Source organism: Oncorhynchus masou, chromosome 11 (assembly GCF_036934945.1).
Source record: "Oncorhynchus masou masou isolate Uvic2021 chromosome 11, UVic_Omas_1.1, whole genome shotgun sequence".
Lineage (NCBI taxonomy): Eukaryota > Metazoa > Chordata > Actinopteri > Salmoniformes > Salmonidae > Oncorhynchus > Oncorhynchus masou.
The window spans coordinates 24,386,220-24,411,277 of NC_088222.1; the positions used below are offsets into that span (position 1 = coordinate 24,386,220).

General features: G+C 43.5%; 1 protein-coding gene across 2 annotated transcripts in view; it reads left to right on the forward strand.

Annotated features, from left to right (window-relative positions):
- LOC135548370 (protocadherin-1-like) overlaps window positions 1-25,058 on the forward strand; it is a 142,672-nt gene that overhangs the window by 87,084 nt on the left and 30,530 nt on the right. For both annotated transcript variants that reach the window (XM_064977901.1, XM_064977902.1), the window contains exon 4: window positions 14,762-14,981. In XM_064977901.1, coding sequence (XP_064833973.1) covers window positions 14,762-14,981 — 220 coding nt within the window. The remainder of the gene's footprint in view (window positions 1-14,761; window positions 14,982-25,058) is intronic.

The window sequence follows — 25,058 nt, forward strand, 5'->3', positions numbered from 1 at the left end:
GGTTGTCGGTATTCTCATCTTAAATTTACGTAATTTCTAGCTTCAGTCTAGTAATTTGTGTCATCTAGAATGTCTCACTTATTCTGTAGTGAATCGATAGTCTCAGAGTTTAACAATTTCCAGCCATGTAGCCAATGCTCCATGTGTTATAGTCTTGTCCTTTGGTAGAGTGGTAAGTTTAACCTCTTTCAGCTAGGGGGCACTATTTTTATCTTTATAAAACTAACATTCCCAAAGTAAACGGCCTATTTCTCAGGCCCATTTGCTAGAATATGCATATAATTGACAGACTAGGATAGAAAACACTCTAAAGTTTCCAAAACTGTCAAAATATTGTCTGTGAGTATAACAGACCTGATATTGCAGGCGAAAACCTGAGGAAAATCAAACCAGGAAGTGGCTTCTATTTTGAAAGCTCCGTGTTCCATAGCCTGCCTTCCCTCCATTTAAAGGGATATCAACCAGATTCCTTTTCCTGTCGCTTCCTCAAGGTGTCAACAGTCTTCAGACATAGTTTCAGGCTTTTATTTTGAAAAATGAGCGAGAAAGATAACATCGCGTAGTGGATAGCTGGGTGTTCCCATGAGTTTTGCTTGCACAACAGAGTGGGGCAGCCATTTTCTCTCGCTCTCCTACTGAAAAAGAGACAGTGCCGGTTGATATATTATCAATTATATATTTTAAAAACAACCTGAGGATTGATTCTAAAAAATGTTTGACATGTTACTGTGGACATTACGGATACAATTTGGAATTTTCATCTGCGTTGTCGTGACCTCTCGAGCCTGTGGATTTCTGAACATGACGCGCCAAACAAACTGAGGTATTTTCGATATAAAAATAATCTTTATGGAACAAAAGGAACATTTATTGTGTAACTGGGAGTCTCGTGAGTGAAAACTTCCGAAGATCATCAAAGGTAAGCGATTAATTTGATTGCTTTTCTGATTTTCATGACCAAGCTACTTTGATGCTAGGTGTTCATAATGTTTTGTCGATAAACTTACACAAACGCTTGGATTGCTTTTGCTGTAAAGCATATTTTCAAAATCTGACACGACAGGTGGATTAACAAAAAGCTAAGATGTGTTTTGCTATATTGCACTTGTGATTTCCTGAATATAAATATTTTTAGTAATTTATTTTGAATGTGGCGCTCTGCAATTCAGCGGTTGTTGATGAAAATGATCCTGCTAACGGGATGGGTTGCGTCAAGATGTTAAGCCACTTCACACATCAGCATCACCCGGCATGTTTTGGTCTTAGAAATTCAACCATTTGCATGGTCTGGTGTGAATTTTTATCAAGAGTAGGTTTATATGTTTCAGTAGGAAAGGGCGGTTCCATGATGCCGACGTAATGTCTATGCTCACGTGGGCGTTGCCACTGATTAGTTAATCTTTATGAAAATTCATACTCTAATTTAGAAGGTTAAAATCACATTACATCTTTTCACAAATAGTTTAATGTTTAATCACATACATTTCACAATATTTAGATGTAAACCTGACAGCTGGGAAATGTACACTTTAAGAGATACCGTTATTGTCACACCCTGATCTGTTTCCCCTGTCCTTGTCTCCACCCCCTCCAGATGTCTCCCATGTTCCCAATTACCCCTGTGTATTCATACTTGTGTTCTGTTTGTTGCCAGTCCGTCTTGTTCGTTCAAGCTTACCAGCGTTTTTCCTGTCAGCACCTATCGTTTTCCCAGCCTCTCTTTCCTTGTCCTCCTGGTTTTTGACCTTTGCCTGTCCTGACCCTGTACCTGCCCGCCTGACCTCTCTGCCTGACCCTGAGTCTGCCTGCCGTCCTGTACCTTTGCTCCACCTCTGGATTACTGAACTCTGCCTGACCCTGAATCTGCCTGCCATCCTGTACCTTTGCCTTACCCTGGATTTTTGACAACAGCCTACCTTGACCTCTCTTTGCCTGCCCGTTGCGACAATAAACATTGTTACTTTGACAGTCTGCATCAGGGTCGTACCTTGATCCCTGATAGCTATGTGTGTTTCCTGTCCTTCATGAGATCACCAAATGAAACACACTCAACATAACTGTCCCTTAAGTGTCCACGGATCATTCCCACATTCTCAAAAGTAGAAAGAATGTTAAATTATCCCATTTTGGGGGATTTAGGAGTTTGGCCAAGTGAAGTCCTTTGTTCTCTCTCTGTGCTCCAGGGGGAGAGAGTCTTTGCCAGGAATTTATGACCTTAGATAACAAAACCTGGGTTTAAGAGAGAGTGTGAGAGAGAATCTACACCAAGAAAGGGCCACGGCATGACACGTGTTAGGACAAAGGAAGAGAAAACCTTCGTTTATGTAAGGGGATATGTAGGGAGTGGCCCCATTATATGGAAAGAGAGGAGAGAAGGAGCAAGTAGATGGCTAGATTAACCATGCTACAACTTGCCATTCAGTGAGGTATTGAATTGTATTCATGCTCTTCACTGTTCCTGAGAATACCGTACTCTCCATGGGAAACCCTTTCTATGCCGAGGAAATGCACTTAACGAGTGCACCGGCCTTGAAATGCCATAATGTTGTCACAGTGCTACCATGCATTACTGCAGCCAGCCTCAGCGAGTGTGAATGTAGCTGGCACATCTAATGACGAATCTCACTGTTCACACCGTTTCATATGACAGGATGCAGGAGTAATGGTGTGAATGAACTTGCATACAAAAAAGCTCTCCCAACAGCCTCCCTGGCCCATGCTGAGCTGAGAATGTCTCTCCTTCCATTAGAGCAGCACTTCTTATCAGACCACACCTAAAGTGAGAGGAACATACTGATCCCAGTCTGTTCCATCAGCCAGCTATTGGCTACAGGGCATCATTTACACTCTACTGTGCCAGGTCAAGCAACTCCTCAGTCTGGGACTCAAACTCTTTGATTCTGACAAATTCCATCTGTATGTTCTCTTGCACTCCTATCATGATCATTCCATGTGACATTGATCAAATCCTGATCATTCTATATGACAACGATCAGATTATCAGAAACTCACATTTACATCAAATCAAATCAAAGTTTATTTGTCACGTGTGGAATTCCACAAGCGTAGACCTTACCGAGAAATGCTTAACCAACAGTTAAGAAAATATTTACCAAATAAGCTAAATTAATTAAAAAAACATAAACTCAGCAAAAAATAAACGTCCTCTCACGGTCAATTGCGCTTATTTTCAGCAAACTTAACATGTGTAAATATTTGTATGAACATAACAATCAACAACTGAGACATAAACTGAACAAGTTCCACAGACATGTGAATAACAGAAATGGAATAATGTGTCCCTGAACAAAGGGGGGGGTCAAAATCAAAAGTAACAGTCCGTATCTGGTGTGGCCACCAGCTGCATTAAGGACTGCAGTGCATCTCCTCCTCATGGACTGCACCAGATTTGCCAATTCTTGCTGTGAGATGTTACCCTACTCTTCCACCAAGGCACCTGCAATTTCCCGGACATTTCTGGGGGAATGGCCCTAGCTCTCACCCTCCGATCCAACGGGTCCCAGACGTGCTCAATGGGATTGAGATCCGGGCTTTTTGCTGGCCAGAGCAGAAGATCGCTTGTCTTGCAGGAAATCACACACAGAACGAGCAGTTTGGCTGGTGGCATTGTCATGCTGGAGGGTCAAGTCAGGGTGAGTCTGCAGGAAGGGTACCACATGAGGGAGGAGGATGTCTCGATCTCCCCTGGTGAGACAAAACCGTGACTCGAGAAGAGCACTTATTTTTTTCCAGCGATGGTGGGTTTGTGCCCTTAGGTGACGTTGTTGTCGGTGATGTCTTGTGAGGACCTGCCTTACAACAGGCCTACAAGCCCTCAGTCCAGCCTCTCGTGGACAGTCTGAGCACTGAAGGAGGGATTGTGCGTTCCTGGTGTAACTCAGGCAGTTGTTGATGCCATCCTGTACCTGTCCCGCAGGTGTGATGTTTAGATGTACCGATCCTGTGCAGGTATTGTTACACATGGTCTGCCACTGCGAGGACAATCAGCTGTCCATCCTGTCTCTCTGCAGTGCTGTCTTAGGTGTCTCACAGTACGGACATTGCAATTTATTGCCCTGGCCACATCTCAAATCAAATCAAATTTATTTGTCACATACACATGGTTAGCAGATGTTAATGCGAGTGTAGTGAAATGCTTGTGCTTCTAGTTCTGACAATGCAATAATAACCAACGAGTAATCTAACCTAACAATTTCAAAACTACTACCTTATACACACAAGTGTAAAGGGATAAATAATATGTACATAAAGATATGAATGAGTGATGGTACAGAACGGCATAGGCAAGATGCAGTAGATGGTATCGAGTACAGTATATACATATGAGATGAGTAATGTAGGGTATGTAAACAAAGTGGCATAGTTTAAAGTGACGAGTGATACATGTATTACATAAAGATGCAGCAGATGATATAGAGTACAGTATATACACATACATATGAGATGAATAATGTAGGGTATGTAAACATTCTATTTAGTAGCAGTGTTTAAAGTGGCTAGTGATATATTTTACATCAATTTCCATCAATTCCCATTATTAAAGTGGCTGGAGTTGAGTCAGTGTGTTGGCAGCAGCCACTCAATGTTAGCGGTGGCTGTTGTTTAAGGCTACCCCCTACTTTTTCGAACATTCTATTATAAATCGCACAACATTTCAGCGTCCTGCTACTCATGCCAGGATTATAGTATATGTGTGGATAGAAAACACTCTGACGTTTCTAAAACTGGTTAAATCACGGCTGTGACTATAACAGAGCCTGTGTTTCATCGAAAAGCGCAAGAAAAACTGATCACTAAAAACTGGAAAAAGTATCAATGCGCCACTTGCATGTATTGTTTATGGGAAACCAAATTACATAGAGCTGAGATTGCAAGTCCTACAGTTTCCACACGATGTCGCCAGTCTTGTCAATTGCCTGGGCTTTGTTTCTTGGTCAAACGAGTAAGAGAGAGCCCATTCCTTCCGGTCTCCGACAGGATGTTTTGCACGAGAAATTTTCGACCATGAGTTCAAGACGTGGAGCTATTGAATACACATCACCCCGTGATCAATTTGATAGATTATTAACGTTTACTAATACCTAAAGTTGGATTACAAAAGTATTTCAAATTGTTTTGTGAAAGTTTATCGTCGACTTTTTTAATTTTAAAAAATGACGTTGCGTTTTAAAACACTGTTTTTTCCTGGATCACACACTTTTCATAGATCGATATTTAGGGTATATATGGACCGATTTAATCGAAAAAAAAGACCAAATAGTGATGTTTATGGGACATATAGGAGTGCCAACAAAGAATCTCGTCAAAGGTAATGAATGTTTTATATTTTATTTCTGCGTTTTGTGTAGCGCCGGCTATGCTAATTCCTTTGTTTACGTCCTCTTCTGGTATTTCGGCGTGTTGCCTGCTATCAGATAATAGCTACTCATGCTTTCGCCGAAAAGCATTTTACAAATCTGACTCATTGGCTAGTTTCACAACGAGTGTAGCTTGAATTGAGTACCCTGTATGTGAATTTTAATGAACATTTGAGTTTTAACAAGTGCTATTAGCATTTGGTGTAGCGCATTTGCATTTATTGTTGGCAAGGTGGGACACAAGCGCGTCGGGTTGCCCAGAGAGGTTAACAGTATGATGGCCTTGAGATTGAAGCTGTTTTTCAGTCTCTCGGTCCCTGCTTTGATGCACCTGTACTGACCTCGCCTTCTGGATGATAGCGGGGTGAACAGACAGTGGCTCGGGTGGTTGTTGTCCTTGATGATCTTTATGGCCTTCCTGTGACATCAAGTGGTGTAGGTGTCCTGGAGGGCAGGTAGTTTGCCCCCGGTGATGCGTTGTGCAGACCTCACGACCCTCTGGAGAGCCTTACGGTTGTGGGCAGAGCAGTTGCCATACCAGGTGGTGATACAGCCCGACAGGATGCTCTCGATTGCGCATCTGTAGAATTTTGTGAGTGCTTTTGGTGACAAGCCGAATTTCTTCAGCCTCCTGAGGTTGAAGAGGCGCTGCAGCTCCTTCTTCACGATGCTGTCTGTGTGGGTGGACCAATTCAGTTTGTCTGTGATGTGTACGCCAAGGAACTTAAAACTTACTACCCTCTCCACTACTGTCCCATCGATGTGGATATGGGGGTGCTCCCTCTGCTGTTTCCTGAAGTCCACAATCATCTCCTTAGTTTTGTTGACGTTGAGTGTGAGGTTATTTTCGTGACACCACACTCCAAGGTCCCTCACCTCCGACCTGTAGGCCGTCTCGTTGTTGTTGGAAATCAAGCCTACCACTGTAGTGTCGTCCTCAAACTTGATGATTGAGTTGGAGGCGTGCATGGCCACGCAGTCGTGGGTGAACAGGGAGTACAGGAGAGGGCTCAGAACGCACCCTTGTGGGGCCCCAGTGTTGAGGATCAGCGGGGTTGAGATGTTGTTACCTACCCTCACCACCTCGGGGCGGCCCGTCACGAAGTCCAGTACCCAGTTGCACAGGGCGGGGTCGAGACCCAGGGTTTCAAGCTTGATGATGAGTTTGGAGGGTACTATGGTGTTAAATGCTGAGCTGTAGTCGATGAACAGCATTCTCACAGAGGTATTCCTCCTGTCCAGATGGGTTAGGGCAGTGTGCAGTGTGGTTGAGATTGCATCGTCTGTGGACCAATTTGGGTGGTAAGCAAATTGGAGTGGGTCTAGGGTGCCCGGTAGGGTGGAGGTGATATGGTCCTTAACTAGTCTCTAAAGGCACTTCATGATGATGGAAGTGAGTGCTACGGGGCGGTAGTCGTTTAGCTCAGTTACCTTAGCTTTCTTGGGAACAGGAACAATGGTGGCCCTCTTGAAGCATGTGGGAACAGCAGACTGGGATAAGTATTGATTGAATATGTCCGTAAACACACCAGCCAGCTGGTCCGCGCATGCTCTAAGGGCGCGGCTGGGGATGCCGTCTGGGCCAGCAGCCTTGCTAGGGTTAACACGTTTAAATGTTATACTGACGTCTGCTGCAGTGAAGGAGAGTCCGCAGTGAAGGAGAGACCGCATGTTTTGGTTGCGGGCCGTGTCAGTGGCACTGTTTTGTCCTCAAAGCGGGCAAAAAGTTAGTTAGTCTGCCTGGTAGCAAGACATCCTGGTCCGTGACGGGGCTGGTTTTCTTTTTGTAATCCGTGATTGACTGTAGACCCTGCCACATACACATGCCGTTGAATTGCGACTCTACTTTGTCTCTATACTGACGCTTAGCTTGTTTGATTGCCTTGCGGAGGGAATAGCTATACTGTTTGTATTCGGTCATGTTTCCGGTCACCTTGCCCTGGTTAAAAGCAGTGGTTCGCGCTTTCAGTTTCAAGCGAATGCTGCCATCAATCCACGGTTTCTGTTTTGGGAATGTTTTAATCGTTGCTATGGGAACGACATCTTCAATGCACGTTCTAATGAACTCGCTCACCGAATCAGCGTATTAGTCAATGTTTTTGTTGGACGCCGTGCGGAACATATCCCAGTCCACGTGATGGAAGCAGTCTAGGAGCGTGGAATCAGATTGGTCAGACCAGCGTTGAACAGACCTCAGCGCGGGAGCTTCTTGTTTTAGCTTCTGTCTGTAGGCAGGGAGCAACAAAATGGAGTCGTGGTCAGCTTTTCCCGAAAGGAGGGCAGGGCAGTGTCACGGTTTTCTTTCGGCAAAGGAGAGTCGGACCAAAATGCGGCGTGGCTATTTTGATTCATATTTTAATGAAACAAGGAAAACACGAATCAATACGAAAACAACAAACGTAACACGAAAACCGAAACAGCCTATACTGGTGCAAACTAACACACGACAGAAATAAGGACAATCACCCACGAAACACTCAAAGAATATGCCTGCCTTAATATGGTTCCCAATCAGAGACAATGATAAACACCTGCCTCTGATTGAGAACCACTTCAGACAGCCATAGACTAACCTAGAACACCCCACTAAGCTACAATCTCAATACCTGTGAAAAAACCCCAAGACAAAACACACCACATACAAAAACCCATGTCACACCCTGGCCTGACCAAATAGATAAAGAAAACACAAAATACTGAGACCGGGGCGTGACAGGGAGGGCCTTATATGCGTCGTGGAAGTTAGAATAGCAATGATCCAAGGTTTTACCAGCCCTGGTTGCGCAATCGATATGCTGATACAATTTAGGGAGTCTTGTTTTCAGATTAGCCTTGTTAAAATCCCCAGCTACAATGAATGCAGCCTCAGGATATGTGGTATCCAGTTTGCAAAGAGTCAAATAAAGTTTGTTCAGAGCCATCGATGTGTTTGGGGGGGAATATATACGGCTGTGATTATAATCGAAGAGAATTCCCTCGGTAGATAATGCGGTCGACATTTGATTGTGAGAATTCTAAATCAGGTGAACAGAAGGACTTGAGTTCCTTATGTTGTTGTGACCACACCACATCTCGTTAACCATAAGGCATACGCCCCCGCCCCTCTTCTTACCAGAAAGATGTTTGTTTCTGTCGGCGCGATGCGTGAAGAAACCAGCAGGCTGCACCTATTCCGTTAGCGTCTCTCGAGTCAGCCAAGCTTCCGTGAAGCAAAGAACGTTACAGTCTCTGATGTCCCTCTGGAATGCTACCCTTGCTTGGATTTCATCAACCTTGTTGTCAAGAGACTGGACATTGGCAAGAAGTATGCTAGGGAGTGGTGCGCGATGTGCCCGTCTCCGGAGCCTGAACAGAAGACCGCTTCGTTTCCCTCTTACGACGTCTTTGTTTTGGGTCGCAGGTTGGGATCCATTCCGTTGTCCTGGGTGAAAGGCAGAACACAGGATCCGCTTCGGGAAAGTCATATTCCTGGTTGTACTGATGGTGAGTTGACGTTGCTCTTATATTCAGTAGTTCTTCCCGACTGTATGTAATGAAACCTAAGATGTCCTGGGGTACCAATGTAAGAAATAACACGTAAAAAAAACAAAAACTGCATAGTTTCCCAGGAACGCGAAGCGCGGCGGCCATCTCTGTCGGTGCTGGAAGTACTACAACTAACCTGTACCCCCATGTAACAGCTGTTGCCTACCCAATCCCCAAGCCTCCTTGCACCATGCCTAAGGCACGTTCACGCAGATGAGCAGGGACCGTGGGCTGATTTCTTTTGGTGTTTTTCAAAGTCAGTAGAAAGACGTCTTTAGTGTCCTAAGTTTTCATAACTGACCTTAATTGCCTACCGTCTGTAAGCTGTTAGTGTCATAACGACCGTTCCACAGGTGCATGTTCATTAATTGTTTATGGGTCATTGAACAAGCATGGAAAACAGTTTTTAAACCCTTTACAATGAAGATGTATGAAGTTATTTGGATGTTTACGAATTATCTTTGAAAGACAGGGTCCTGAAAAGGGGACGTTTTTTTTGTTGTTGCTGAGTTTATTAATACAAAAATTTGAAAATGCAACACAATAACATAACAATAATGAGGCTATATACAGGGGGTACAGGTACCGAGTCAGTGTATGGGGGTACAGGTTAATTGAAGTAATTTGTACATGTAGGTAGTGGCTAAGTGACTATGCATTGATAATAAACAGTGAGTTGCAATAGTATACAGACAAATGGAGGGGGGGGGGCAATCAATGTATTAGTCCGGTGGCCATTTGATTAACTGTTCAGCAGTCTTCTGGCTTGGAGGTGGAAGCTATTAAGGAGCATTTTGGTCCTAGACTTGGCGCTCCGGTACCGCTTGCTGTGCAGTAGCAGAGAAAACAGTCTCTGAATTGGGTGAGTAGAGTCTCTGACAATTTTATGGTCTATCCTCTGACACCGCCTGTTATATAGGTCCTGGATGGCAGGAAGCTTGGCCCCAGTGATGTACTGGACCGTACGCACTTCCCTCTGTAGTGCCTTATGGTCAGATGCCGAGCAGTTGTCATACCAGGTGGTGATGCAACCGGTCAGGATGTTCTCGATGGTGCAGCTATAGAACCTTTTGAGGATGCATGCCAAATTTTTTCAGTCTCCTGAGGGGGAAAGGTTTTTGTCGTGCCCTCTTCACAACTTTCTTGGTGTTTTTGGACCATGACAGCTCGTTGGTGAAGTGGACACCAAGGAACTTGAAACTCTCAACCCGCTCTACTACAGCCCCGTTGATGTTAATGGGGGCCTGTTTGGCCCGCCTTTTCCTGTAGTTCACGATCAGCTCCTATATATTGTTCGCATTGAGTGAGAGGTTGTTGTCCTGGCACCACACTGCCAGTGTCCTGACTTCCTCCCTATAGGCTGTCTCATCATTGTCGGGTATCAGGCCTAAGAACTGTTGTGTCGTCAGCAAACTTAATGATGGTGTTAGAGTCATGTTTGGCCACATAGTCGTGGGTGAACAGTGAACAAGGAATTACAGGAGGGGGCTAAGTACACCCCCCTGAGGGGCCCCAGTGTTCAGGATTAGCGTGGCAGACATGCTGTTGCCTACCCTTACCATCTGGGGGGCCCATCAGGAAGTCCAGGATCCTGTTGCAGAGGGATGTGTTTAGCTTAGTGATGAGCTTCATGAGCACTATGGTGTTGAACGCTGGGCTGTAGTCAATGAACAGCATTCTCACATAGGTGTTCCTTTTTTCCAAGTGGGAAAGGGCAGTGTGGAGTGCAATAGAGATTGCTTCATCTTTTGGGCTTGGTATGCGAATTGGAGTGGGTCTAGGGTATCCGGGAGGATGTTGTTGATGTGAGACATGATCAGCCTTTCAAAGCACTTCATGGCTACCGACGTGAGTGCTACAGAGCAATAATCATTTAGATTTAGGCAGGTTACCTTCGCTTCCATGGGCACAGGGACTATGGTTTTCTAATTGAAACATATAGGTATTACAGACTTAGTCAGGGAGAGGTTGAAGATGTCAGTGAAGACACTTGCCAGTTGTTCCGCGCATGCTTTGAGAACACGTCCTCGTAATCCATCTGGCTTTGTGAACGTTGACCTGTTTAAAGGTCTTGCTCACATCGGCTACCGAGAGCATTATCACACAGACATCCAGAACAGCTGGTGCTCTCGCGCATGATTCAGTGTTGCTTGCCTTTGAATCGAGAATAAAAAGCATTTAGCTCGTCTGTTAGGCTCACGTCACTGGGCAGCTTGCATCTGGGTTTCCCTTTGTAGTCCGTAATAGTTTTCAAGCCCTGCCACATCTGACGAGTGTCAGAGCCGGTATAGTAGGATTCAATCTTCGTCCTGTATTGAGGCTTTGCTTGGTTCGTCTGAGGGCAGAGCAGGATTTTCATATAGTGCGTCCGGAATGGTGTCTTGCTCCTTGAAAACGGCAGCACTAGCCTTTGGCTTGATGCGGATGTTGCCTGTTATCCATGGCTTCTGGTTGGGATATGTACGTACGGTCACTGTGGAGACGACGTCATCAATGCACTCATTGATGAAGCCGATGACTGAGGTGGTATACACCTCAATGCCATTGGACGAATCCCGGAAAATATTCCATTCTGTGCTAGCAAAATAGTTCTGTAGTGTAGCATCTGCGTCATCTGACCACTTTCGTATTGAGCGAGTCACTGGTACTTCCTGCTTTAGTTTTCGCATGTAAGCAGGAATCAGGAGGTGTCAACTGTGTGCGCAACTGGTTAACTGAAGTCAGGTGCAGGAGAGCAGAGACGAGTGAACAGGCACACTTTATCTTGCAGAAGGAAAGCAGTCTGACACAACTGCGTAACGGCACTCCCACCAAAGGCAAAAGCGAATAGCACTCTTGTCACACAAATAATGTACAGCATACAATACCATGGGTTCCAAACAAGACCCGGCGAAAAACACAGCATGATGCGTCACACATGACATGTAACAAACAATTACACACACAGACATGGGGGGGACAGAGGAATATATAGAAGTAGAGTAATGAGGGGATGTAAAACAGGTGTGTGGAAAAACAAGACAAACAATGGAAAATGAAAGGTGGAGCGGCGATGGCTAGAAGACCGGTTACGTCGACCGCCGATCGCCGCCCGAACAAGGAGAGGAGCCGACTCCGAGTCGTGAAAGGAGGATATAGTTATGGTCAGAATGGAGGGCGGGGGAGAGCAGTGTATGCATCTCTGTTTGTGGAGTAAATGTGATCTAGAGTTTTTTTTCCCTCTGGTTGCACATGTGACATGCTGGTAAAAATTTTGTAAAACTGATTTAAATTTGCTTGCATTAAAGTCCCCGGCCACTGGGAGCACTGCTTCTGGATGAGCATTTTCTTGTTTGCTTATGGCCTTATCAACTTGGTTGAGTGCAGTCTTAGTGCCAGCAGTGTCTGTGGTGGTAAATAAACGGCTACGAATAATATAGAGGAGAACTCTCCTGGTAAATAGTGTGTTCTACAGCTTATTCCAATTTGTAAGTCGCTCTGGATAAGAGCGTCTGCTAAATTACTTAAATGTAAATGTAAATGTTATCATGAGGTACTCTACGTCAGGCGAGCAATACCTCAAGACTTCTTTAATATTTGACATTGCGCACCAGCAGTTATTGACAAAAAGACACACACTCCCACCAGACATAGCTTCTCTGTTCTACCGGTGCATTGAAAATCCCACCAGCTCTATATTATCCAGTCATTCAGCCACTACTTGGTGGTAGGATAATCGAAAATGTAGGTCATCAATGTTATTTTCCAATGATGTTAGGAAGTAGGACGGATGGCAGTGGGAGTTTACTCGCTCGCCTTCAGATTCTCAGAAGGCAGCCCGATCTGCATCCTCTGTTCCTTCGTCTTTTCTTCACGCAATTGATGGGGATTTGGGCCTGTCCCTGGGAGAGCATTATATACTTCTAGTTGGACTCGTTAAAGGAAAAAGCTTCTTCCAGCTCGTGTTGAGTAATCACAGTTCTGATGTCCAGAAGTTATTTTCGGTCATAAGCAAAGGTAGGAGCAAATTTCTGTACAAAATAAGTAAAAAATGATTTAAAACAATGCAAAAACCGAACAAAATAGCACAATTGATTAGGAGCATGGAAGACGTCAGCCATCTTCTTCGGCACCACATACAGTACTTTCTGATTTTGCTTAAGCCCCATTCCAAGATCCAATTCTTTGAGTTTCCAGCCTCTAGTCCTATACAATCTCCTCCAAGTCGCCTCTAGCCCTCAGAATTGACCCCAACTGCCAGCGCAACGCCCCCTCTGTCTCTGTACACACTCCAGCCCTGGTGGAGTAGCTGTGTTCTGACTAAAAATGAATCTTATTTCCCATCTGCGTAGCCCTAGCCTCCCAGTCTACCATACATAGCCTACCCAGGGAAATGCTGAATCTCGAGCAATGCCTACAAGAGCAGTTTAGGCAAGAATCCATATTTAAACAACTAAATGCACCCTTATATTTAAATAGTAATGTGTCTGCTTAGGATACCCTTATTCACAGTTTGAGAGTTCTCCTTGAGAATACCATTACCTCAGTTCGTTCTAGTAAAGCAATAAACGGCTTGATTGAAATATCACAATAACAATGCTAACCCACGTCCCAATAAAAGTCTATATACTAAGTACATTATATCCGAGTTGCAAGGCAACTTGTAGGCCTTAACACAGATCAAACAATTTGCATTCTTCATGAGGCATGGTATTTTTCATACAGTAGATCAAGCAATTCCATTTGCAATTCTCCACATTTTTCACGGTAGATAAAATAATGTCACTTACATTTACGTATCACCAGAAGTGCGGCATGCATGTTTTTATTACAGATTTTTTTTAAAGTATGTTTATTTATTAACTAGGCAAGTCAGTTAAGAACAAATTCTTATTTACAATGACGGCCTAGAAACTGTGGGTTAACCGCCTTGTTCAGGGGCAGAATGACAGATTTTTACCTTGTCCGCTCTGGGATTCGGACTAGTAACCTTTTGGTTAGTGGCCAAATGCTTTAACCACTAGGCTACCTGCCCCCCCCCCCCCGCTCCGAATAATGTAATTAAGAGAGGAAACCCATGTTATGCCCTAAGACACACTCGTGCACATTCTAGCACAGACTCACAAACACATACTGTACATATAGACACACATACATAGAGAGTTTTTAGAAAGTGTCTGCATCGCATTCAGTTAGGTTTAAATTGATGGCTAACACTTAATTGTCCCGGGCAAATGGGCCATGTGGGAGGAAGAAGTCTACATGCAGTGTATGTGGGGCCACACTTCAGAATACAAATAGGAAGTACTGATTGTGAGTGAAAGAAAGAATGAATGAAACAGAGAGGAAGAGCAAATTAACGGTTGATAGATAAAAAATGATTCATAATAATAAAACCATCCTGAGAGCATTAGTGGTCCGGTAGACTTGATTAACAACCCAGTGTTGATAGCTCTATGAACACTCTAAAAGCAGCCCTGCATGGTTCCTGTATTTGTGCTAAAATGACTGGCATATCGCTTCCAATCCCTGCTAAAATGGATCTGTTCTGCCTAAGAGAACAAGGGAAGAAAGATAAGGGGAGAGTGGAGTACAGACCTGGGTTATTGATCTCTACCACAAACTCTCAGCAGCACAGAATAGGCAATAAGGCCTTTTCTGCTACACCAGTGGTTTCCTCAGTTTTACGAGGGGTGTTTGTGTGCGTGGGTGGGGGTGGGGGTGGGGGAGTGTACTGTATGTGGGCCATGATTAGTCATCTTTCCCTTGTTGAATATGGCGACTGGCCATTTAGTAAACTGATCTCTGCAAGGGGGGAATTCATCTATTAAGAAGACATGCTGGACTTTTATGTTGATGGAGATATTTTCTGATTTCAGCTCCCCCATCGCAGAGTGACATTCTCCACAGCCAATCCGGTGCAGGATCTGCAGGATGCATCTCAGCACAGTTACTATGACAGCGGCCTGGAGGAGTCAGAGACGCCCAGCAGTAAGTCATCGTCTGGCCCCCGTATCGGGCCCCTGACCCTGCCTGAGGATCACTACGAGAGGACCACCCCAGACGGCAGCATTGGGGAAATGGAGCACCCTGAAAATGGTATGATCCTGTATTCTCTGTGAGTTTCAGTGTGTGTTGTATGTAATAGTAGTTGTTAGTCTGGTGTTTGTAAAGTGTTTCGTGATTCGGTTCAGGGTTGTGACCTGAGGTGGGGATGTGTTTGTTTGTGCTGTGTGTGTGTGTGTGTGTGTTTGTTTGATTGTTTATTAAAGGGTGGTGATGTGCAGACAGTGTTAGTGACAGTGATGTGTGTTGTGTTTGCAGAGTGTTGTATTGATATGTTAGCTGTTGTTTTGGCTGCTGGGGCAGATAGATAGATTAATAGATCTGTGTGTTGTGGAGTCAGCATTCAGTGTCTCTGTCTTTTACCTCAGCAGCCCCTCTGCTCTCCTCTCTCAGAGCTCGAAGTAATTCCTAACGACCCTCTCACACAAGCGTGCTAATTTAAAAAAGACTACTGGAGTATCTGGGTAGACAACATTGTGTTTGTCATAAACATTTACCCCTCCTTACGCCAAGCTTTCTCTCTGCAGCCGAATGTAGCTAGGTGTTCCAGATCTAGAGATATGCATTCCCTTTGCTGTGTACCATATACAGTGCTCAAACAACAAAACTAAATCCATATAAGCTGTGCACTATGCATAATACACACAGATGTCTAGGTCCATGGAAAAACCTTAACCCATAGTAAAGAGTGATAACCCTATCAAGATCATCCATGCACCCGTAAGAAGAACCATAGGTCCTTAACTCAAATGGAAATAAAAAATGACCTTTGTTACACTTGTTCTCTGAGCATACTGTTCTCTGAGCATACTGATTGACAAATCTGACTGTTTTAAGTTGGCCAAAGCGTTTGTCTACAATGTGAGTTCTTGATATTGTACTATATTTAGTCTTTGGACGAATTGGGTTACTGTTTTTTACACATTTCATGAATCAAGTCATGTGAATATATGTACACATGATCAGATCTTAATAATATGTATATAGGCAAGCCCCATATTATTGTGGAAGACTTCATTCTTCTTCTTCTTGCTACTGCGGATATGGTTGGGACAATGTTGGGGGAAAAGGCCAGAAAAAACTATACAGACAATACCTTCATCAAACAACACTATTTCATGACTCATCAGTGACATAACAGTAGATATTTTTGAAACAATTACTGCTTAGCATATAAGCCAGTGAATTCTATGCGTTACCGCTGGTTGAGCCAACAGACGTGGCGGGCCTGGCACAGCTCCTGGTATATGTCCGTTACGTTTATGGGGGGGTCAATTAAGGAAGACATCCTCTTCTGTAAACCAGGACAACAGGAGAGGATATTTTTAAAGGACTGGACAGCTTTGTGACATCAAATGGACTTTGGTGGTCAAAATGTGTTGGTATTTGTACTGATGGCGTAAAAGTCATGACAGGGAGAATGTGGAGTGGTAATTGCTTCCGACGCCACTTGGGTACACTGTAGCATCCACCAAGAGGTTCTTGCTGCCAAGGGGATGCCTGACAGCTTGAAAGATATTTTGGACACTACAGTGAAAATGGTTAAAGCAAGGCCCCTGAAATCTCATGTACAGTGCCTTGCGAAAGTATTCGGCCCCCTTGAACTTTGCGACCTTTTGCCACATTTCAGGCTTCAAACATAAAGATATAAAACTGTATTTTTTTGTGAAGAATCAACAACAAGTGGGACACAATCATGAAGTGGAACGACATTTATTGGATATTTCAAACTTTTATAACAAATCAAAAACTGAAAAATTGGGCGTGCAAAATTATTCAGCTCCCTTAAGTTAATACTTTGTAGCGCCACCTTTTGCTGCGATTACAGCTGTCAGTCGCTTGGGGTCTGTCTCTATCAGTTTTGCACATCGAGAGACTGACATTTTTTCCCATTCCTCCTTGCAAAACAGCTCGAGCTCAGTGAGGTTGGATGGAGAGCATTTGTGAACAGCAGTTTTCAGTTCATTCCACAGATTCTCGATTGGATTCAGGTCTGGACTTTGACTTGGCCATTCTAACACCTGGATATGTTTATTTTTGAACCATTCCATTGTAGATTTTGCTTTATGTTTTGGATCATTGTCTTGTTGGAAGACAAATCTCCGTCCCAGTCTCAGGTCTTTTGCAGACTCCATCAGGTTTTCTTCCAGAATGGTCCTGTATTTGGCTCCATCCATCTTCCCATCAATTTTAACCATCTTCCCTGTCCCTGCTGAAGAAAAGCAGGCCCAAACCATGATGCTGACACCACCATGTTTGACAGTGGGGATAGGGTGTTCAGGGTGATGAGCTGTGTTGCTTTTACGCCAAACATAACGTTTTGCATTGTTGCCAGAAAGTTCAATTTTGGTTTCATCTGACCAGAGCACCTTCTTCCACATGTTTGGTGTGTCTCCCAGGTGGCTTGTGGCAAACTTTAAACAACACTTTTTATAGATATCTTTAAGAAATGGCTTTCTTCTTGCCACTCTTCCATAAAGGCCAGATTTGTGCAATATATGACTGATTGTTGTCCTATGGACAGGGTCTCCCACCTCAGCTGTAGATCTCTGCAGTTCATCCAGAGTGATCATGGGCCTCTTGGCTGCATCTCTGATCAGTCTTCTCCTTGTATGAGCTGAAAGTTTAGAGGGATGGCCAGGTCTTGGTAGATTTGCAGTGGTCTGATACTCCTTCCATTTCAATATTATCGTTGCACAGTGCTCCTTGGGATGTTTAAAGCTTGGGAAATCTTTTTGTATCCAAATCTGGCTTTAAACTTCTTCACAACAGTATCTCGGACCTGCCTGGTGTGTTCCTTGTTCTTCATGTTGCTCTCTGCGCTTTTAACAGACCTCTGAGACTATCACAGTGCATGTGCATTTATACGGAGACTTGATTACACACAGGTGGATTGTATTTATCATCGTTAGTCATTTAGGTCAACATTGGATCATTCAGAGATCCTCACTGAACTTCTGGAGAGAGTTTGCTGCACTGAAAGTAAAGGGGCTGAATAATTTTGCACGCCCAATTATTCAGTTTTTGATTTGTTAAAAAAGTTTGAAATATCCAATAAATGTCGTCCACTTCATGATTGTGTCCCACTTGTTGTTGATTCTTCACAAGAAAATACAGTTTTATATCTTTATGTTTGAAGCCTGAAATGTGGCAAAATGTCGCAAAGTTCAAGGGGGCCGAATACTTTCGCAAGGCACTGTATTTTCTGCACTATGCAATGATATGGACAGTGACCATGGAGAGGCTTTTACAACATACTGTGCTGGTTATCAAGGGGCAAAGTATTGACACGAGTTTAAAGATGTTTTTATTTACCATAATTTTCACTTGTCTGACCGCTTGCATGATGACAAGTTTCTCACACAACTGGCCTATCTGGGTGATGTTTTTTCTCTCCTGAATGATCTGAATCTAGGATTACAGGGACTCTCTGCAACTATATTACGTTATGATTAAGACATTGCATCTCTTCTCTGTCCGCATTAACAAGGACACTTCTCTGTCCGCATTAACAAGGACACTTCTCTGTCTGCATTAACAAGGACACTTCTCTGTCTGCATTAACACAGGTCTTTCCATCATTGTATGAGGTTTTCTTTACCCCTTTTTCTCCCCAATTTCATGGTATCCAATTGTTAGTAGCTACTATCTTGTCTCATCACTACAACTCCTGTACAGGCTTACAAGGTTGAAAGTCATGCAGTGAACAGTGAAGAGGCAACTCCAGGATGCTGGCCTTCTAGGCAAAGTTCCTCTGTCCAGTGTCTGTGTTCTTTTGCCCATCTTAATCTTTTATTTTTATTGGCCAGTCTGAGATATGGCTTTATCTTTGCAACTCGGCCTAGAAGGCCAGCATCCCAGAGTAACCTCTTCACTGTTGACTTTGAGACTGGTGTTTTAAGGGTACACAAGTTGAGGACTTGTGAGGTGTCTGTTTCTGAAACTAGACACTCAAATGTACTTGTCCTTTTGCTCAGTTGTGCACTGGGGCCTCCCACTCCTCTTTCAATTCTGGTCAGGGCCAGTTTGTGCTGTTCTGTGAAGGGAGATGCACACAGAGTTGTACAAGATCAAAAGTTTCTTGGACATTTCTTGCATGGAATAGCTTTCATTTCTCAGGACATGAATAGACTGACACGTTACAGAAGAAAGTTAATTGTTTCTGGCTATTTTGAACCTGTAATCGAATGCACAAATGCTGATGCTCCAGATACTCAACTAGTCTAAAGAAGGCCAGTTTTATTGCTTCTTTAATCAGAACAACTGTGCTAACATCACTGCAAAATGGTTTCCTAATGATCAATTAGCCTTTTAAAATGTTCAACTTGGACAAAGTGCCATTGGAACATAGACGTGATGGTTGCTGATAAGGGGCCTCTGTACGCCTATGTAGATATTCCATAAAAATCTGCCATTTCCAGCTACAATAGTAATTTACAACATTAACAATGGCTACACTGTATTTCTGATGAATTTTATGTTATTTTAATGGCCAAAAAAATTACTTTATTTTAAAAACAGGGACATTTGTCACGTGTGCTCCCTCCGCAACCTCTAGGTCATCAGGCTGTTTGTTATGGCGCACACCTGCCACCATTGTTACATACACATGCGCGTCATCAGAGTCACCTGGACTCCATCACCTCCTTGATTACATTCCCTATATACAGTTGAAGTTAGAAGTTTACATACACTTAAGTTGGAGTCATTAAAACTCGTTTTTCAACCACTCCACTTATTTCTTGTTCTAACAAACTATAGTCTTGGCAAGTCAGTTAGGACATCTACTTTGTGCATGACACAAGTCATTTTTCCAACAATTGTTTACAGACAGATTTTTTCACTTATAATTCACTGTATCACAATTCCAGTGGGTCAGAAGTTTACATAAACTAAGTTGACTGCCTTTAAACAGCTTGTAAAATTCCAGAATATGATGTCATGGCTTTAGAAGCTTCTGATAGGCTAATTGACATAATTTGAGTCAATTGGAGGTATACCTGTGGATTTATTTCAAGGCCTACCTTCAAACTCATTGTCTCGTTGCTTGACATTATGGTGAAATCAACAGAAGTCAGCCAAGACTTCAGAAAAAAAATTGTAGACCTCAACAAGTCTGGTTCATCCTTGGGAGCAAATGCCAAACGCCTGAAGGTACCACGTTAATCTGTACAAACAATAGTATGCAAGTATAAACACCGTGGGACCACGCAGCCGTCATACCGCTCAGGAAGGAGACGCATTCTGTCTCCTAGAGATGAACGTACTTTGGTGTGAAAAGTGCAAATCAATCGCAGAACAACAGCAAAGGACCTTGTGAAGATGCTGGAGGAAACAGGTACAAAAGTATCTATATCCACAGTACAACGAGTCCTATATCGACATAACCTGAAAGGCCGCTCAGCAAGGAAGAAGCCACTGCTCCAAAACCGCCATAATAAATACAGACTACGTCTTGCAACTGCACATGGGGACAAAGATCGTACTTTTTGGAGAAATGTCCTCTGGTCTGATGAAACAAAAAGAGAACTGTTTGGCCATTATGACCATCATTATGTTTGGAGGAAAATAGGGATGCTTGCATGCCGAAGAACACAATTCTAACCGTGAAGCACGGGGGTGTCAGAATTATGTTGTGGGGGTGGTTTGCTGCAAGAGGGAATGGTGCACTTAAAAAAATAGATGGCAGCATGAGAGATGAAAATAATGTGGATATATTGGAGTAACATCTCAAGACATCATTCAGGAAGGTAAAGCTTGGTCGCAAATGGGTGTTCCAAATGGACAATGACTACAAGCATAATTTCAAAGTTGTGACAAAATGGCCTAAGGACAACAAAGTCAAGGTATTGGAGTGACCATCGCTACGCACCTGACCTCAATCCCATAGAAGATTTGTGGGCATAACTGAAAAAGTGAAAAACAACAATGTGATGAACGAAATAAAAGCTGAAATAAATCACTCTCTACTATTATTTCACATTCTTAAAATAAAGTGGTGATCCTAACTGGTCTAAGACAGGGAATTTTTAACTAGGATTAAATGTTAGGAATTGTGAAAAACTGAGTTTAAATGTATTTGTCTAAGGTGTATGTAAACTTCCTACTTCAACTGTATATCGCTCCATTTGGTTCCTTCCCCAGGCGTTATTGTTTCTGTTTCAGTTTCCTGTCTGTGTGTAGTTTGTGTTTCTTGTTTTGCATTATGTTTCATTTATTAAATTATTTACTCCCTAAACTTGCTTCCCGACTCCCAGCGCACGCACACGTTACAACATTTCTAAGTGACCACAAACTTTTGAGCGGTAGTGTGTGCATGTGTATATATACAGTTTTTCTTTATTTTAAATAATTTCTACATTGTAAAATAATAGTGAGGACACTGGTCTGGCCCCTTGGCAGATGTTGAACAGTGAGCTGGCTGCTTCCTGTCCACTGACTGGGTGGTCGAAGATTTGTCGCACCTCAGCATTGAAAGCTAATATGGAGCTGCAGGATGGTGGCTGCTGTTCCCACAGCGCCGTTGCCCATGCCAGGGCCTTGCCTGAGAGTACAGAGATTATGGTTGCGATCATGGCCCGATTGGTGTGGAACGAGGAGGACCGTAGCTCGAACAGCAGAGAGCACTGAGAGAGGAATCCCTTGCATCCTCCCGGGTGGCCGTCTTACTGCTCAAGGGCTGGGATCTTGGTACAGGTTCCCTGGAGGAACTACGGTGATGCCTGTAGCACTGGATGATGAACATTGGGCATTGGCTCCTCCTGGGTTGGAGTTGGGCTGTGTTTGGAGGGAGTCGGTAAGTGTCCGGAAGGTTTCCGATATCTGGAAGAGATGTTCTTGCTGCCACCCCAGCAGTGCTCCTTGGTGGGATACAACATTCTTGATCTGGGTGATCACTTCTGGCTCCATGTTGTGGGCTGAAGCTTGCTGTGACATGGGGAGGTTGGACACAGGTGCAGAGAAGAGACCAGATGAGGAATCATAAATCAAGCTTCAGCAAAGGATGACAGAAAACACACTTCATTTAAGTGGGAAATCATAAGGGTCTATGCCGCCCAATGGTGACAGGTGGAACCATGACAATGAAGGTCAGTCAATCCTGAAAAGTTCAAGAACTTTGAACATTTCAAGTGCAGTTGCAAAAACCATCAAGTACTATGATGAAACTAGCTCTCATGAGGATCACCACAGGAAAGGAAGACCCAGAGTTACCTCTGCTGCAGATAAGTTCATTAGAGTTAACTGCACCTCAGATTGCAGCTCAAATAAATCCTTCACAGAGTTCAAGTAACATCTCAACATCAACTGTTCAGAGAAGAATGCGTGAATCAGGCCTTCATGATCAAATTGCTGCAAAGAAACCACTACTAAAGGACAGCAATAAGAAGAAGAGATGCTTGGGCCAAGAAACACAAGCAATGAACATTACACTGGTGGAAATCTGTCCTTTGGTCTGATGAGTCCAAATGTGAGATTTTTCGTCCCACCTGCCGTGTCTATGTGAGACGCAGAGTCGGTGAACTGAAGATCTCCACATGCGTGTATCCCACAGTGAAGCATGGAGAAGGAGGTGTGATAGTGTGGGGGTGCTTTGCTGGTGACAATTATTTCGAACTTAACCAGCATGGCTCCCGTAGAATTCTGCAGCGATACACCATCCCATCTGGTTTTGTTTTTCAAAAGGGCAATGACCATACATACCTCCTGGATGAGTAAGGGCTATTTGACCAAGAATGAGAGTGATGGAGTGCTATATCAGATGACCTGACCTCACACCCAATTGAGGGAGAATGACCTGACAATCACCTGACCTCAACCCAATTGAGGTGGTTTTGGATGAGTTGGACCCCAGAGTGAAGGAAAAGCAGCCAACAAGTAATCAGCACATGTGCGAACTCCTTCAAGACTGTTGGAAAAGTATTCCAGGTGAAGCTGGTTGACAGAATGCTAAGAGTGTGCACATCTGTCAACGCAAAGGTTGGCTACCTTGAAGAATCTCAAATATAAAATATATTTAGATTTTTTTAACACTTATTTGGTTACTACATGATTCCATGTGTTTTTTCATAGTTTGTCTACAAAATAGTAAAAATAAAGAAAATCCTAAACTATTGACTGGGACTGTACATAAAAGCAATATCTAAGGAAATCCACTCACACACACTCCTAGAGTATATTGTACAGTTTTAACAAATCCAATGCAAGTCAATGGAGAGTGAGGCATTCTAAAGCATTCTCCCTCCTTATCTCACAAGCACACGTGTACATGCATACCACAAACAAGGTAGGGTGGGGTTTGCAACATGTTTAGCACTGCTGTAGTATGCCTCATTCTCTATTGATTTGCATTGGATTTGCTTTTGCTCTATAATATACTTTAGGAATGTGTGTATGTGTGTGAATTTCATTAGATTTAGTTTTTTTATATTTGGTCCAGACAGTTAAGATTGGAACATGTTTAAGATCTGAGAGAGAGAGAGAGAGAATGCTGTAAAATCACTCATTCTCCAGTCACCATTGAATTTGCTTATACTGCATATAGTCTAGGGATGTGAGAGTGTGTGGACTTCTTTAGATATATATACTGAACAAAAATATAAAACTCAACATTTGAAATATTGGTCCAATGTTTCATGAGCTGAAATAAAAGATCCCAGAAGTTTTCCATACACAGAAAATAATGTATTTCTCTCAAATTTTCTACAGAAATGTGTCTACATCCATGTTAGTGAGCATGTTCTCCTTTGCCAAGATAATCCATCCACCTGACTGGTGTGGTATATAAAGAAGCTGATTAAACAGCATGATCATTACACAGGTGCACCTTGTGCAGGGGACAATAAAATGCCTCTAAAATTTGCAGGTTTGTCACAACAATGCCACCAATGTCTCAAGTTGAGGAAGCATGCAATTGGCATGTTGACTGCAGGCACGTCCACCAGAGCCGTTGTCAGATAATTTTGTTAATTTCTCTACCATAAAGACGCTCCAACATTGTTTTAGATAATTTGGCAGTACGTCCAACCAGCCTCGCAACCCTCAGACCACGTGTAACCACGCCAGCCCAGGACCTCCACATCTGGCTTCTTCACCTACGGGATCATCTGAGACCAGTCACCTGGACAGCTGATAAAACTGAGTTTCCACAACTGTTACGTATGCCTCTTGGAGGGAACGCAACACCTTGCAACAACTCAACTCCCCGTGGAGTAGAAAAAAGGTATGTGATTGTAGGTGCGGGTAAGGATGACAGAGGCAGAGATTTTTACAGTTTACAGGGAATGTATTCTTTCTTCACACGATAAGGTGGGGAAAAGGGGCTGGACGGAACCAAAGCAAAGGTTAAAGTTTCCCCTTCTCCTGCCTTACCTGCCTACCCACTGGTTACCTTTTCTTAGCGCCAGCTGGCGCGCTAACCAAAATACAGGGGGTGGTCCGCCCAGTCATACCTAGTGTGCATAGACATAGTAAATACAACAGGTATATGTATGCCCGCAGGGCTCTTGGCTAAATACAGGGGGAAGGCGCGCACACACACACACACACACACGGTGCCTTCTCCCCCTGGGAACAAATGAAACAGAATAATTCAAATTTAGTGAACAATTTAAATAAACAAAAAACACCAGGTACTATGGTATACACATACCACTACAGGAGCAGCTACAAAAAAATAAAAAATAACTATTTCAACAAATTTACCAGACCAACAACCAACACAGGACATACAAAGAAGCTCCCTCTCCTAACAAAGGAACACTGGCTTTTCAAGCTGCAGAAGGAGTCAGTAATTGCAGACAGCTGTATCCCCTGACGAGAGGGTGGGGTGAGAGCTCCAACTAGTGATGGGCCGACCAATCAGCTGCTTTGGAATCCAGGAAGCCATTTCCTGAAATACACATATACACAAACCCACAACAACACAGAAACTGGGGAATGTTACAATAACTGAAAAATGTATGCACAAACTGTCAGAAACCGTCTCAGGGCAGCTCATCTGCATGCTCATTGTCCTACCCAGGGCCTTGACCTGCCAGCAGTTCGGTGTTTTAATCGATGGTGAGCAAATGCTCACCTTCGATGGCCACTGGCATGTTGGAGAAGTGTGCT